The sequence below is a fragment of the Sturnira hondurensis genome, unplaced genomic scaffold (assembly GCF_014824575.4).
Source record: "Sturnira hondurensis isolate 20B ecotype Veracruz unplaced genomic scaffold, ASM1482457v3 Scaffold0020288, whole genome shotgun sequence".
In the NCBI taxonomy this organism is placed as follows: Eukaryota; Metazoa; Chordata; class Mammalia; order Chiroptera; family Phyllostomidae; genus Sturnira; species Sturnira hondurensis.
The window spans coordinates 371,881-386,313 of NW_028092919.1; the positions used below are offsets into that span (position 1 = coordinate 371,881).

Consider the following 14,433-nt stretch of genomic DNA (forward strand, 5'->3'; position numbering starts at 1 on the left):
ATTGCTTGGTTGATTAAAATGCAACCAGAGGCTTACAGGAATCTGACCCTGTATTTTCACTAGGAGCAATAGTTTTGGGTTAAGTGTTTGTGGAGACTTTATAGAATATAACTAACATGAAAAATGAGAATCAACTGTACTTATATTCAGCTCTCCTCATTTTTCTAAGCACATGACAATGTCACACTTCCCAGGTCTCTTGTGGTTAGGTGAGGGCAATCTGATTGGCTCTATCCAATGAAATGTGACTAGGAGGCCAAAGCATTGAAGAATCACTGTGCTGCCTCCAACCTCTCTCTATCCTTGAAGTGGTAAATGTAGAGACCTTGTATTAAAACAATGGCATCCTCAAATGAAGGGAGCCTTGATCCTTAACCAGAAAGAGAAAAGTCCTGGTAACCTGTTTATGTGAACAAGATGTCAGCTATTGTTGTGCTCAGCCAGTGAGACACTGAGGATTGATTTATTGTTACAGTCTAGCCTTGACTTTCCAGTCTAAGACGGGGTGTGAGGAGCCCACGAGGTATAGTTTTTCCAACCTTACAATTTCTCCTGGACAAGATCTTCTAGTCAGTCAAAGTATATGGGTGTGTACAAATTTGTCTGTGTGTGCATTTGTACACACTCATGTGTACATGTAGCTCTTAATTACCTACATGTTCTAGCAACTACTAATCTGTTAATAAAGCCACAAATGCTAAAACGCAAAACTTAGCTGGCCTCTCCATCCCAGCTTTCATCAAAAAAGAGGAATTGTATATGGCTTAGATTTATTTATTCACTGATTTATAAAGGAAAAAAAAGGATTTATTTGGTCTAAAGAAAGTCCAGAGGGGACCCAGAAATTAAACTCTTCATCCTTCATTGCTATCAGCCTCATATCTGAAGTACCAGTTTAGTAACTAAGCCTCAAAATGGACATAATTAATCAATCATGCATCAGGTAAATGCAAATCAAATCCACAATGAGATATAACCTCATGCCTGTCAGAATGGCTATCATCAAAACAACAATAACAAGGGTTGGCAAGGATGTGGAGAAAAAGGAAACTTCGTGCACTGTTGGTGGGAGTGCAGACTGGTACAGCCACTGTGGAAAACAGTATGGGATTTCCTCAAAAAACTGAAAATAGAGCTGCCTTACAGCCCAGCAATTCCACTTCTGGACACTTATCCAAAGAAAACAAAAATACTAATTTGCAAAGATGTATGCACTCCTATGCTTATTGCAGCACTACCTACAATAACCAAGATATGGAAGCAACCTAAGTGTCTGTCAATGGATAAAGAAGATGTGATACATATGTACAATGGAATATTACTTGGCCATTAAAAAGAACAAAATCTTACCATTTGTGATAGCTAGAATGGACCTAGTGGGTATTATGCTCAGTGAAGTAAGTCATGGAAAGACAAATATCATAAGCTCTCACTTACTGTGGCATCTTAAGAACCACAAATGAATAAACCAAACAAAACAGAAATAGACCTATAGATATAGAGAACAGGCTGATGGTTGCCAAAAGGGAGGAAAGTGGGAGGATGGTGGAAAAGGTATGATGTTACTTTTGCCTAGAAATCCCACTTCTAGAATTGTATCTTTGGAAAATAATTTTTTAAAAAGTCTTATGTGAATAAGCATGCCTCTACACATGCATCTACTCATTTATATTTAATGTCATGTATGGCCTGTTGCTAATTTTTCTGTAGATAAAGAAGTTACCAAATAATATAGCAGTAAAGAGAGAAGGGCTTTTCTAGAACACTAGGGATAAAAAAACAGTGGTTTGATCCAGTTTGGAGATGAAGGGAGGAGCCAGGAATGAGGTGATGGATGACTAGAGAAGTATCTGTGAAAACCAGGAAACAATGTGAGTGACAACTGGCTCACAAAAGAGGTCTTGGTACTAGGTCTGGGCCTGGGTCAGCTGCATCTACACTCAGGGGCCTGCAGTCAGGCCGTGTTAGCCCAAAACTAAGGGGTTATCCCAGAGACAAACACTTTGGGGTTCCTGGACCCAATTTCCAAATGCAGAGGGGGGCTTCCCCACACATCCAAGCAATGCTCCTGACATCACACACTCAACTCAATTCTTACACTATCTACCTGGAAATAGCAGCAGATTCCATAGGTTAAGGGTTCAGTTCTACATACTGCCTGTGCCCCACCCCACTTCAAAAGTCAGTCACAAGTCCAGGTTGTTACCTGTGCTTCTGACTCACCAGATGTAAATCTTAGGTTCCCATGACCTTCTCTTCCTCAGGTTGGATTCATTTTCTGGAGTGGCCCACAGAACTCAGACCAATATTTCACTTACTAGATTACCAGTTTATTATGAGAGGATATGACTCAGGAACAGCCAGATGGAAGAGGCGCACAGGGCAAGGTATGGAGAAGGGGCATGGAGCTCTCGTGCCCCATGCAGGTGCACTGCTCTCCCTGTATCTCCACACGTTCACCAATCCAGAAGCTCTGGTGAATTTTGTCCTTCTGGGTGTTTATGGAGGCTTCATTATATAGGCATGATAGATTAACCATTGGCCACTGGCAACTGATTCAACCTCCAGGGCCCCTCTCCTCCCCATGAGATGAGGGGGGTGAAGGTTCCAATCCTCCAATAACATGGCTGGTCCTGCTGACAACCAGCGCCCCTCATCCTTAGGTGCTTCCCAAAAGTCACTCATTAGCATTAAAAGAAACACTTTGATGGTTCTCATCACTTAGAAAATTCCAAGGATTTTAGGAGCTCTATGCNAAATCTGTTTGTCACATATATTGGTCTTCATCTACAATTCCTGGCTCCCAGCCCTGGAAACCCTTGGAATGTCCCAAGTGTGGAAGTGACCAAGGCCTTTTGTTCTGTGAATAAGGCGACTTTCTGCAAAGCACCTGAGGATGGGGCTGGTTGCCAGGGAAACTGTGTAATTGAAGGATGGAACTTTCAGTCTGATCCCCAGGGAGGGGCGAGGAGCTGACGTGGACCCGTCACCAGTGGTTGGTGAGTTGGTCACACCCAAGTGATGGAGCCTCCACAAAAGCATGAGGATTCGGAGCTTCCGGAGTGGGGAGCACGGGCAGACCCGGTCGAGTGGAGGCCAGAGAGGGCTCGGAAGCTCCGTGCCCCCCACACCTTGTCCGTCCTGTGCATCTCGCTCTCCACCTGGCTGCTCTCGACTTACATCCTTTCACAAGCAGCCCGCGATCCAGTGAATATGTGTTTCTCTGAGTTCTGTGAGTCACTCTGGCAAACTAATGGAACCCAAGGCTGGGGTGGGGGGTTGTGGGAACCTCAGATTCACAACCAGCTGGTCAGAAGTCCAGGGGACAACTTAGACTTGTGATCGGCCTTGAGCTGGAGGGGTCCCTGGGACTTCCAGCATGTACCTACATGGTCAGAAGCCCAGGGCTACGGCTGGCACCTGGAGTGGAGTCTTGTAGGACTGAGCCCTTTCCCTGTGGGTCTGGGGCTGCCCCCAGATCGCAGTGGCAGAACTGAGGCGAGTTCCTGGACACCCTGCTGGTGTCAGAGAACCACTTGGTGGTGGGAAACCCCTCCCTGTACCATGTTGGAATTAGGCATGGAAACCCCCATTTCAAAAACCTATATTCAAATCTTAGCTTTGTTATATTCTATGGAAACAGCAAGTTATTTAATCTCCATAAGCTTCACATTCTACCAGTAACCTGTATGTGAAAGTACCTTGCATGGCTGTTGTGAGGACTTAAGGAAGCACATGCATGATGTGTTTTGTGTACAGAGGGTGCTCCAAAGCACACCTCTCCCCACCTACTTGCAGGACCTTCAAGTTCTTCCACCCCTTGCTCCTAGGCAGGGGTACCCACATCCCCTCGTTTGCTCAGGACGGGCCCAGCTGAAATAGTGAAAGCCCGTGATCGGGACCCACCGATCCTGCCAGTCCTGACAACTGGGACCAACACCCTCCTCCCCTGGGGACAGGCCTGCTGAGGCCAGGACTCATTCTGCCGCCTTCCGGACCCTTTACTGAGAGACACTCCAAAAGCACAATGTTTCAGTGGCTGAGAGAGCTTCGATTTCATCGTCTCCTAAATTCCAAGACAAATTTTAATTTTCAACTTGCTTTTCTTTATATACCATCATCATCTAAAACTCATTTTCAGAAACTAAACATGGGAGTTCTACGAAGGCAGCTGAAGAGCACTCTCAGAGTACTCAGAGCCGAGTGCTCAGACGATGGCCAAAGAGGCACCTCTCACCCAGTGAGACCTGCGAGGCTCTGGGAGGGTCCCGGGTTGAGAGGGATCCAGCTTTAAGGATTATGTCACCCAGACATCTATCTAACCTGCAATCCAACAAAATTTTGATACATTAACCCCCCAAATTTCCCTCTGCATTCTTAAAAACAATCGGTTTAGGACTTGCATTGCTAAAGTTGTCACATATGCTTGGTAAGGGCTTGGACTGAGGAAATGTCTGACGAGGCTGTGACACCCGTGTGCCCTTGGAAAGGACTGGGGTTACCGTGCAACGGGAAGGAGCGAGGCCGGCTCGGTCATCTGGCTGCACTCATCTAGCACGACCACTGGGAACCGGAGGCCGTCCATGCATGGGAAAGGGCAGGCCGCACAGGTGGCTCCGACCACGCGGACCTGCAGGACAAGGAGAACATTGTCACCATCAACTACTTAAAAAATGAGAGGCTGCCCTGGCTGGTGTAGCTCAGTGGATTGAGCGCAGGCCTGGGAACCAGAGGATCACGGTTCGAGTCCCAGTCAGGGCACATGCCTGGGTTGCAGGCTGGTTCCCAGCAGGGACACACGAGAGGCAACCACACATTGATGATTCTCTCCCTCTCTCCTTCCCTTCCCCTCTAAAGATAAATTTAAAAAATGAGAGGCTGTATTTTCCAAAGATTTGTAGTGAGATTGGAACTTGGTGGTGGTGATGGCTGGTGATCAGAAACCACAAGTCACTGTGGCTACACGGTCACTGCCCCCACATAAGAAGTGGGAATCACAGGACACAACCACTTAAGCCATTAATAACGAAAGGCACATTTTTACACCCAGGATTTTAAAGACATCAAGCATAGCAAACATCATCTGTCCTCCTGATGAAGCTGAAACAAACAGCACAGGCCAACGTTCTCCACGAAGTGCACTGGACACGCTGACCAACAGCCTTGGCCTAGCGCTCTAGCGCTCATGACTCAGAGGTGCACTCGATGCAACAGCTGTAAGTTTATCTGAACCTTACAGACTTAAATACAGCACAGCATTATTGTCAAGGCCAAAAGCCTGATAAAAGCTAATATTTAATCTCTGGAATGAAATATATTAAGAGGAAAATCAATGACCATATGTTTTACCAACAAATGTGATTGACAAAAATATGCTTCACAATTAGACATTCCCCCCAGAGATCTTGTTAATAAAACAGGAAAATGTTATAAATACTTTGTTTTCTTTAATGATAAATAGCATTCATCACATACAAGAGACCTCTGTCAGGTTAGGTTTTCCTTCTTTTTTTTTTAAATTTAATTTAATTTTTTAAAAAGATTTTATTTATTTATCTTTAGAGGGGAAGGAAAGGAGAGAGGGAGAGAAACATCAATGTATGGTTGCCTGTCATGCGTCCCCCGCTGGGAACTGGCCTGCAACCTGGGCATGTGCCCTGACTGGGAATCGAACCGCGATCATGAGGTTCGCAGGCTCGCGCTCAATCCACTAAGCTACACCAGCCAGGCCAAGTTTTCCTTCTTTACAAAACAAAAATCCTAAAGTCACTTTTATATTAGAACCTCTGGTTTTAAACGTTCAGTTCCTTTAAAGTCACCAAGCTGAGCCCGGGTGTGGTTCAATGTCATCCTGCAAAGCAAAGGGTCACCAGTTCGATTCCCAGTCAGGGCACATGCCGGGGTTGTGGGTTTGGCTCCAACAGAGCATGAGAGAGGCAACTCATCCACACATTGATGTTTCCCTCCCTTTCTTCCCTTCTCTCTAAAATGAAATAAAATCTTAAAAGAAAAAGGGTTTTCTTTAAAAAATTATATTATTTGTATCTTTTAATTTATCATATTGCTGGGACTCTGACAGCAAAAGATTTTATTATTGAGCTAGGAAGCAATCAACTATGAAGCATTTTTAAAAATTAGTTTTATTGTAAAAATGTCATTTTAATAATGTATCAGGCCTAAATGCATAACTGGAAATTTGTTAAGCTTTTTAAAAAATGTTACTCTAAAAGTTTTCACTTGTGAACAGGTGAAACCAGTGAGTGATACATCACAGTAACGAAGATCCCCCTTAGAAACTGCCTCAGAGAACAGCCCTTGTTACACGTCAACAGGACGTGAGGGGTGGTCAGTGAATCCTCGGGGACTGAGCACAGCCCTGCTAAGCTCTGGGGCTCGGGCTGGGGCCTTTGAGCTGGCTCCATCGCTCAGGCAGCAGAAGGCCAGTGCAACCCTTCTGAGGACTTCTGAACCCAAAGCTGTGGCAGATGGCTGTGAGTTACCCCCCACTGCCTCATGACTGCAGTACCTGCCACTGCCCCCCATCCCCCAGCCAGGGAAGAGGGGTCGGGCAGGGCCCTGACCCAGGAGGCTGGCTGGGTGGCAAAGATGCCCTTTCACACCACACTCTGGCCACCCCGTCAGGGGACCATTCGCCAAAGGCAACAATCTCAGAACAAGCCCTGTGCGCTAGCCCACACAGTCTTCACTCTGTCGTCCTACAGGATGGAGTTTTATTTGTTAAGCAGCATTATTTCAGCCACCACTGACCAATGCAGGGTCAGAAGCAGCCTGATTTCTCTACATGTCTTGCAGACAGTGACCAATGGCCACATGGTCCAACAGCCCACAGCCCTTTCTTTCCCTGTGTCCCCCTGCTCCCCCCAAGCTCTCCTGTGACTGCCGCCTCCTTCCAGCTGGCCCCAGGCTGCCTTGCACCAGAGCTGGACAAAGCACAGCCCCACGGGCCCTGCTGCGACTCCCGACACCTAGAACGTGGTCTGGGCCCTAGGACTCTTGGGTGCAGACGGACCCTTGAGAGCAGCTTTTGAGGGAACACCAAAGACAAATGTCACTTGGACATATTGCCCAGGGACAGACCTCTCCCTCTACTTCTCCTAAAAAAAAAAATCAAATTTCACTTAACTTGCCAGGGGTATATTCCCACCTCTTCACTTTCCCCTTTAAGACTAAAAGGAGATAAACAGGGAGAAAGAGAAAAAGAGACTCAGTGACGGTGAGCTGGACAAATTCCACCTCAGTGACATCTAAGCTACCGTGGCCGACTGTGTCCTTCACGGGGAGCACCCCCATCGGCAGGAAGGAGAGAACCCAAACGATCTCTGTAAACTGAGAGCCGAGCTGAGGCTGGGCCCCTCACCTGCCTCAGCAGGGTCCTGTTGGTGCCCAGCTTGTGCTGCTCGAGGCTCTTCCTCACGTGGACTCTGTCCGCGGGGCTCAGGTCCTCCTTCATCAGCGCGTACAGTTCTTTCAGTTGCTCGTTTGCATTTTCTGAGCCAGCATGCAAGCTAAAAAAGAGCGACACAGAAGAGACCCCTCTTTATTTCATTTTTGTGACATTCCAAAAACGATAAGTACAGAATTTCTGAGTTAACCAAGAAACATTCTCTACTCCTCTTCAAAAACCTAATTTAAGGTAAAAGCTCTGTCACATTATTATACTTCTGTGAACCTCTGTGACCTCTGGAACTGAGCGTGCTCACCTATGAGGCAAAATTGGCTTGGCGATCTTCCTAATGCTCCCGACTCTGACAAATTTTTCGAATCCAAGACTGAGAAGCCTGTAAACAAAACATAGTAAAATAGATTCCAATTGTTTAGAAAGCATAGTATAATACAAAGTTTCATATAATATTTGTTATTAAAATTAATGTTGTGTAACAATATACTTTACAGCTGCATAATTCAACGTGAAATGCTGAAACTCAGAGGAAATGCACATTGGCTGATTTCCCTATGATGCATTTTACGGAGAATTTTAAAGCGCACACTACCCTCCACGGAGGGCTCACTGAGTGCTGGGACGCTGCGCCCTGGCAGAACCTTTCTGAAGGGCAGGCTTGCAAAGTATGCTCCTGTCTTCTATGCTAGGCCAGGGACTTTTTCCTAAGAAAAAAATCAGAAGTGGAGATAAAGATTTATGTTTAAGGCCTGGTTGGTGTAGCTCAGTGGATTGAGTGCTGGCCTGCGAACCAGAGGATCGCGGTTTAATTCCCAGTCAGGACACATGCCTGGGTTGCAGGCCAGTTCCCAGCAGGGGACCCACGAGAGGCAACCATACATTGATATTTCTCTCCCTCTTTCCTTCCCCTCTAAAGATAAATAAATAAAATCTTAAAAAAAAAGATTTATGTTTAAGGATCTTTGTCACAATATTATTTATAATGGGGAAAATTTAGAAAGAACTGACTGATCAAATATTGCTTAAAATATAGTATAAGCAAATCATTGCATATAATAGTGCTACAAAAATTGTTTTCTAAAAATATTTAAAAGCAGAACACAAAACAATATATACTGTTTATGCTAAATTTTGAAAACAAAATGTATAAAAAATGTAAAGAAATATATCTGTAAAAAATGCATATTTTCTACCATAAGCATTAACTTATATAATTATAAAAGTTAGTTTTTAAAAGCCTACACTTACACATAAAGTTATTTCTCCTAATCAAACTTTGCCATTTATGTTGATATTGAGATCATTAATAATTTTAGGACTGTATAAAATTAACTACTCTTTAACTATTAAGGATTCGAAATTACATTCGGCCCTTTGAAGGCAACAGTGAGGCTGATGTGGCCCCTGGTGAAAATGAGTTTGACAACCTTGCACTAGGATATCGGTAAAGTCCTATGTAACATCTTCTTTGCATTTTATATAAAATTTTTAAAAATCACAAAAACTATGTACCTGCAGAACAGCTCAAGTTACTGCCTTCAGAGCCCCCTTATTAAAACCAAAACCCTAATTCCGCTGTTTTACTGTCATGGGCCCTTAACTCTGCACCTCCACTCCTTCTCTGGTAAGAGATCCAGACACAAGGGCTTCTGCTCACAGCACTGGGGCCAGCCAGAGACCCCGTCTGCACTGGTTCCCTGGGTCCCCAAGTCCGGCGGGGGCGGGGACAGGGTCCAGACGGAGCCTGTACGTGAGCTGTATGAGGAACACTGAGCTTGGGGGACCCTAGCTCAAGCAGTGAGCAAGGCTCTTTGTCCTAGGAGACACCAGCCAGTCAGTCAAGGCTACCAGTGGCGCACACGACCCTGGGGCCTGTCCTGGATAAGGGCTGTCAGGGCCCCACATCCTCAGCATCCCAGTGGGCTTACACCTCACAGCCCTGCGTGTCCCTGGCTGAGTTCAGATTTTTACACAAGCACCCTATCCTTGTGCCAAAACTGTCAAGTTTGACGTTTGAGTTTCTCCAGCTTACAGACAAGTAAACCTGTTACTGTCTCCTGGCTATTACTCAAGCTGGAGACAAACACCCTGCATTTCTGGCAAATCCAGCACTCAGGGCCCGAGGCAGAGAGTGCCTCTCTCAGCAGGAACCCTAAAGCAAGAGCCTTAAACATATGAGTCATACCCACCCAAGCAGTACTCTGTCAACAGCTACATTAGTGGAAGAAGAAACTAGAAGTTTCCATGGTCTTGCATTTCCAACTGTAGAAGCTTCACTCTTTTCAAACAGTTGCACAAAAAACAAAATCACCACTGCCAACAAATAGCTCTTTCCTGCTCCAAAAACACCTAATTATTTGGAAGCAGGAGAAAAAATAAAGGTAATATTGTAAGTAAATTTCTGAAAGCACAAGAAATCATTTATCTTGTTTTATTTAACTAATTTATTTTTTTTAAAAAACATACACAGAGTGCCCAGTATGTGCTTAGCACAGGGATAAATAACCAAAAGACCTCCTAGTGAGACCACCGTGCACTCAGGAAGACAGACAAGGAAAAGAACAGTAATAAAACCACGTGGTTGGGAGGGAGCAGTGGGCAAAGCGGGTCAAAGGCGTGTGATGGAAGGAAACCAGACTTCGGGGGGCAAGCATGCAATACAGCATACAGATGTCAAGCGATCGTGGTATATACCTGAAACTTATATAAAGCTATTAATGTTACCCCAGTAAATTTAGTAAGAATTAACATGGCAGGAAACACTGATGGTATCAGAGAAAGCACTTCTCTCTGATTTGGTGGGGTGGCAATGCTTCTTAAAAACGGGAAGTAGCAGAACTTAGTCTCCCAGAGTAAGCTATCCAGACCCAGAAAGAAAGGGTCGCCTAGGCAGAGGCTGACAAGGTAGACAAGGGGCAAGTCAGGAGAGTTCTGCTTCATATGGCTAAAAAACAGAACTTTGCCCTGAAGGCCAGGGAAGTTATTGAAGGATCTTAAGCAGTGGAATTGATTCAATCAGATCGTGTTTTAGAAATATAAAGTGTGAACCCTGAGAAGGAAGGCAACTGTAAGGGAACCTAGTGCTAGCTGGGCCCCAGTGAAAAACCTGAGCCCCACAGCTGTCTGCACATGGGCCCCGCTGCACACTGCACAGTGAGGAGCAGCCCTTACAGAGCAGAGCTGTGCAGCCATAGCCCACCAATCATAGCAACTCTATTCTGACCAATCAGGATAGGGCCTCATGGACCAAACTGCAAGAATTTGGAGCCCTCATTTGCATGAGGATGGCTCAATCAGGGGCCAGGGGCAGGGACCTTAACCTATACGGCAGCTAGCTCCCCTCTGGCTGTGGAAGCAGGCTTTCCATCTCCACCTTAGACTGACTAGAGCCCACTCTCACCTAATAGGACTGTGGAAGTAGGTGGAGGATGGAACTGAAGGAACTGGAGAAAATCACCATGAAGGACAGAAACAAGGAAGTGACACATCTCAGTGACTCATCTGATGGGGCAGCAGATGAACAGGATGGGGAGGAGGGGGAGTAAGAGCAAGGCACTTCATCTAGCTAGAAAGACTAAATTAGGATGAATCCTTGGTGTCTGCCTCAGTCAACAGGACAAAAAGTCAGACCTGCCTCCGGGTGGACATCTGAGAGAGGAAAAACGCTAAACGGGACAGAACCAGATGGAGAGTTAGCCCTGAGGGGAGAGTAAAGCTCCTTCACGGGCACAGAATCCAGGGCAGGAACAGAAAATGCAGGTGTGGTGGATGTTGTTTTGATCTGCATCTTCCTGTGTTGGAGGCAAGATCAATTTCAGGGCATAGGGCAGAGGGCAGCTCGGCTACAAAAAGAAGGAAGGTTTGGGACAGCTGTGGGGACGCTGGGGGAGTGAGTCGACCAGGAGTTAATAGAGGCCTTGCTCATCAGAGGCGAGGTCCACCATGACAGCAACACGCAGACACCTGGGTACTCTAATGAGGGATGCACAGCGCTTCTCATCCCTCGTGGGCTGCTTATAGCTACTAAAGTGGCTTCGAAGCATCTTGTTGGAGCTCTTCTGGAATCATGCTTGACTAGGAAGTGACAGGGGAGCGGACCAAGTTACAGAGGCTGGCATAGAATCAGGTGCTGGGCAGGAGACTGGGTCACCCAGGGTTATGTAGAGCCAGGTGTTGACAGCTCTCCCTGCTCCTCACCGTGGATGATGGTGATGGGGAGGGTGCAGGTGTGTCGCCCCTTGTCTTCCTCGGCCCGTCCGTGAGACACCACCATTCGAGCTATCTGGGTGAGAGCTGTAGCTTGATCCTCGTTTAATTTGTGTGCCTCGATTAATTCGTTAGCTAACTGCAATGCTGCTTCTAGGTTGGGCAGGTCACATTTTGTGTTGGTATTTGAGAAGGCTGGAGGGATAAATTTTCTTCTACCCACTCTCTTGTTGCTAACTGCAGTTGACGGTGACCTAATAAAAGGGCAGCAAATAAAATCAGAGATAAATGAGGGGCTTTTGAACTAGGTGAGTTCACTTTACAAACATCACAGAGGACATCTTTTTATGGGCACAACGTGTGTACACTCCAATCTGGAGGAGGGTAGGAGAGATAGGAACTGACATTTGTAGAATACCTACTACGTGCAGACACTATGCTAAGCACTGCATGTATTGTTTGTTGTAATCTACACAACACTAGGAGGTAGTTAATTTACCCCAACAGAGATACAGAAAATATTACATGTTCTTCCCAAAAAGCACACAGCTACTTAAGTGTTACACCAACATTGAAGCTCATGTTTTTTTATACAAGCTGGCTTAGATAACCAATACAGCCTCTATTTCTTTTCAGGGCTTTTTTTTTTTTTTTTTTTTGAGAGAGAGAGAGAGGAAGGGAAGGAGTGAGAGAAGGAGAGAGAAACATAGATTTGTTATTTTATTTAATTGGTTGACTCCTGTATGTGCCCTGACTGGGGATCAAACCCACAACCTTGCTGTATCTAGATGGTGCTCTAAACAACTGAGCAAGGGCCAATATAGCCTCTATTTCAAGTAAAACTGTCAAGAAATAAATTGGCTTTAGTTCTATAAAGGCTGAATGTATTTCAAAGTAGGAAAAACACATACTAGAATTATGTGGATTTTTTTTGTTACATAGGACTTCAATGAGGTGAGAAAAATGAAACACCACCAAACGGACTATAACATTCCAAATCTGAAACTAGTTTTTTGTCATTTTAATTGACTTAATAAAAATACCACTTCCAATTTTTTAAAGGGGGTATGGTGCTTGAGAAATAGAAAATGAGATATAGGTTATATTAAGAATAAAATTGGTACCAATATATATACCAGAATCAAGCTGTAAAATTATTTAAGTATTTTTAATTGAATAAACCTGATACGTAACATTAAATTTAAAGTATACTATATGCTACTTTGATACTATAAAATTATTTTTTTAACTGTTAAATAATTTATGGCATAAAAGTACAGATGAGTAAAAATCCCCACATTCTCGCTCCTTAAGGCAAACGGAACAAAGCTGCAGTCGCATTCATTAGCCCGACCACAGTAAACAGCCAGATGGGCAAATGGGCGGTTGATGGGAAACAAGGCCTATTTCCCTTTCTCTTTTAATTTCCAACTACTGACAGACAGTAATCTCATAGTCTCTGAAAGACAATTAAAATTTTGTTGGCAACATTTACGGGATGTGCCTTTACTGCATGTCACGTTCCCACTTAACCGTGGCCCCACAGAGCATGACTCACATTGCTAACAGGTGCTGCGTGAGCGGCAGAGTGGCTGGGTTAAAGTGGTCCTGGATGTTTTTCAAGGTGCTCAGCTCCGTGCTGGCATTACACACCAGCAGGGCGTGGACCACCGCTGCGGAGAGGGCAGAGAATGAACACTCAGTGTGAGGAAAAGGGCCCATGAGACTCGGTTGAGGACCCGCGCAGCCCAGAGAATGAAGCCCACGACTGCAAGCCCCCAAGCACAGGCACCGCTGCACGTGGGTCCCAGGCCACACCGAGGACACAGCACCCCGCACAGCCACGCAGCTGTGGTGACAGTCGGCAGCCTGCCCTATGCCCGCAGCATCTGTGTGCTCTCTGGGCATTTTGTTGCATTTCCTCCTTAATTATTTCATAGAAATACATGGAAAGCAGGAAATTGGGCGCTGATATTGGTGAGGAAACAACTGCAACAAACACGAACAGATATGTGAAAAGTGACAAATGTCCTCTTCACAAGGCAACTCAGTTATAACAGAAAATATCAGAAGTTAAAAATGTATGTCTTTAACTAGTCACGGACCACATCCCCAGTCAGAGACTGACCGAGGCTCCCGACACATAGACAGACGGGCCCGCTGGCAGCCCATGTCACCCAGGACTCCCAGGACAGGGGATCACTCCCCTCCCACCCAACTGCTCTCAGGGTCTCCTCAAAATCTGGGAACTTCTCTGTGCAAAAATAAACAATTTCTTTACTGACTGTGCCCCATTAGAATAACAAGCCGTGGAAATTAAAGAAACTAAAAGAATTAGAATTTGATATAGAGAGTTATTTGACAAATTTCTTATTTAAATATCAGGCACATGCTGTATAAATTCAACTTCAACAAAATATACTTGAGTGAGGGCCCCAGATCTTATCGCACTGATGCCTCTGGGACTGGAACTGCGGGGATGTTTGTGTGGTCAATTGTCAAACACGTTTCCGGGGATACCAGGGCAGGAAGCAGGGGTGGGTGCTGCCTCTCGGCCTGAATCAAAGAATCGCACACCAGGTGGCATCCTGGTCACGGTGCGTCGCATGGCTTCTCTTTTTCACTGAAAATTAAGGTGGGCACAGTGACACTTACTGTCTGTGGACCAGCGGGAGGGGAAGTAGCCTTCCAAAGGCAGCAGCTCCACCTCGTTGGCAGACGACGGCCCAAAGAAAGCACTGCATGCAATGAAAGTGTCCAACTCAAAGTCCAGGGTTTTGGAAACCACCCACAGATCGTCTGAAAAA

General features: G+C 45.4%; 1 protein-coding gene across 1 annotated transcript in view; it reads right to left on the bottom strand.

Moving 5' to 3' along the window:
- Positions 1-4,498: 4,498 nt before the first annotated feature.
- The window catches only part of LOC118975492 (protein ZGRF1-like), a 44,509-nt gene continuing 34,574 nt past the window's right edge, over positions 4,499-14,433 (bottom strand). The window contains exons 18-24 of the mRNA XM_037029453.1: positions 14,282-14,425; positions 13,185-13,299; positions 11,618-11,880; positions 9,610-9,769; positions 7,722-7,799; positions 7,379-7,526; positions 4,499-4,630 (exon numbers count right to left, since the gene is read on the bottom strand). Coding sequence (XP_036885348.1) covers positions 4,499-4,630; positions 7,379-7,526; positions 7,722-7,799; positions 9,610-9,769; positions 11,618-11,880; positions 13,185-13,299; positions 14,282-14,425 — 1,040 coding nt within the window. The remainder of the gene's footprint in view (positions 4,631-7,378; positions 7,527-7,721; positions 7,800-9,609; positions 9,770-11,617; positions 11,881-13,184; positions 13,300-14,281; positions 14,426-14,433) is intronic.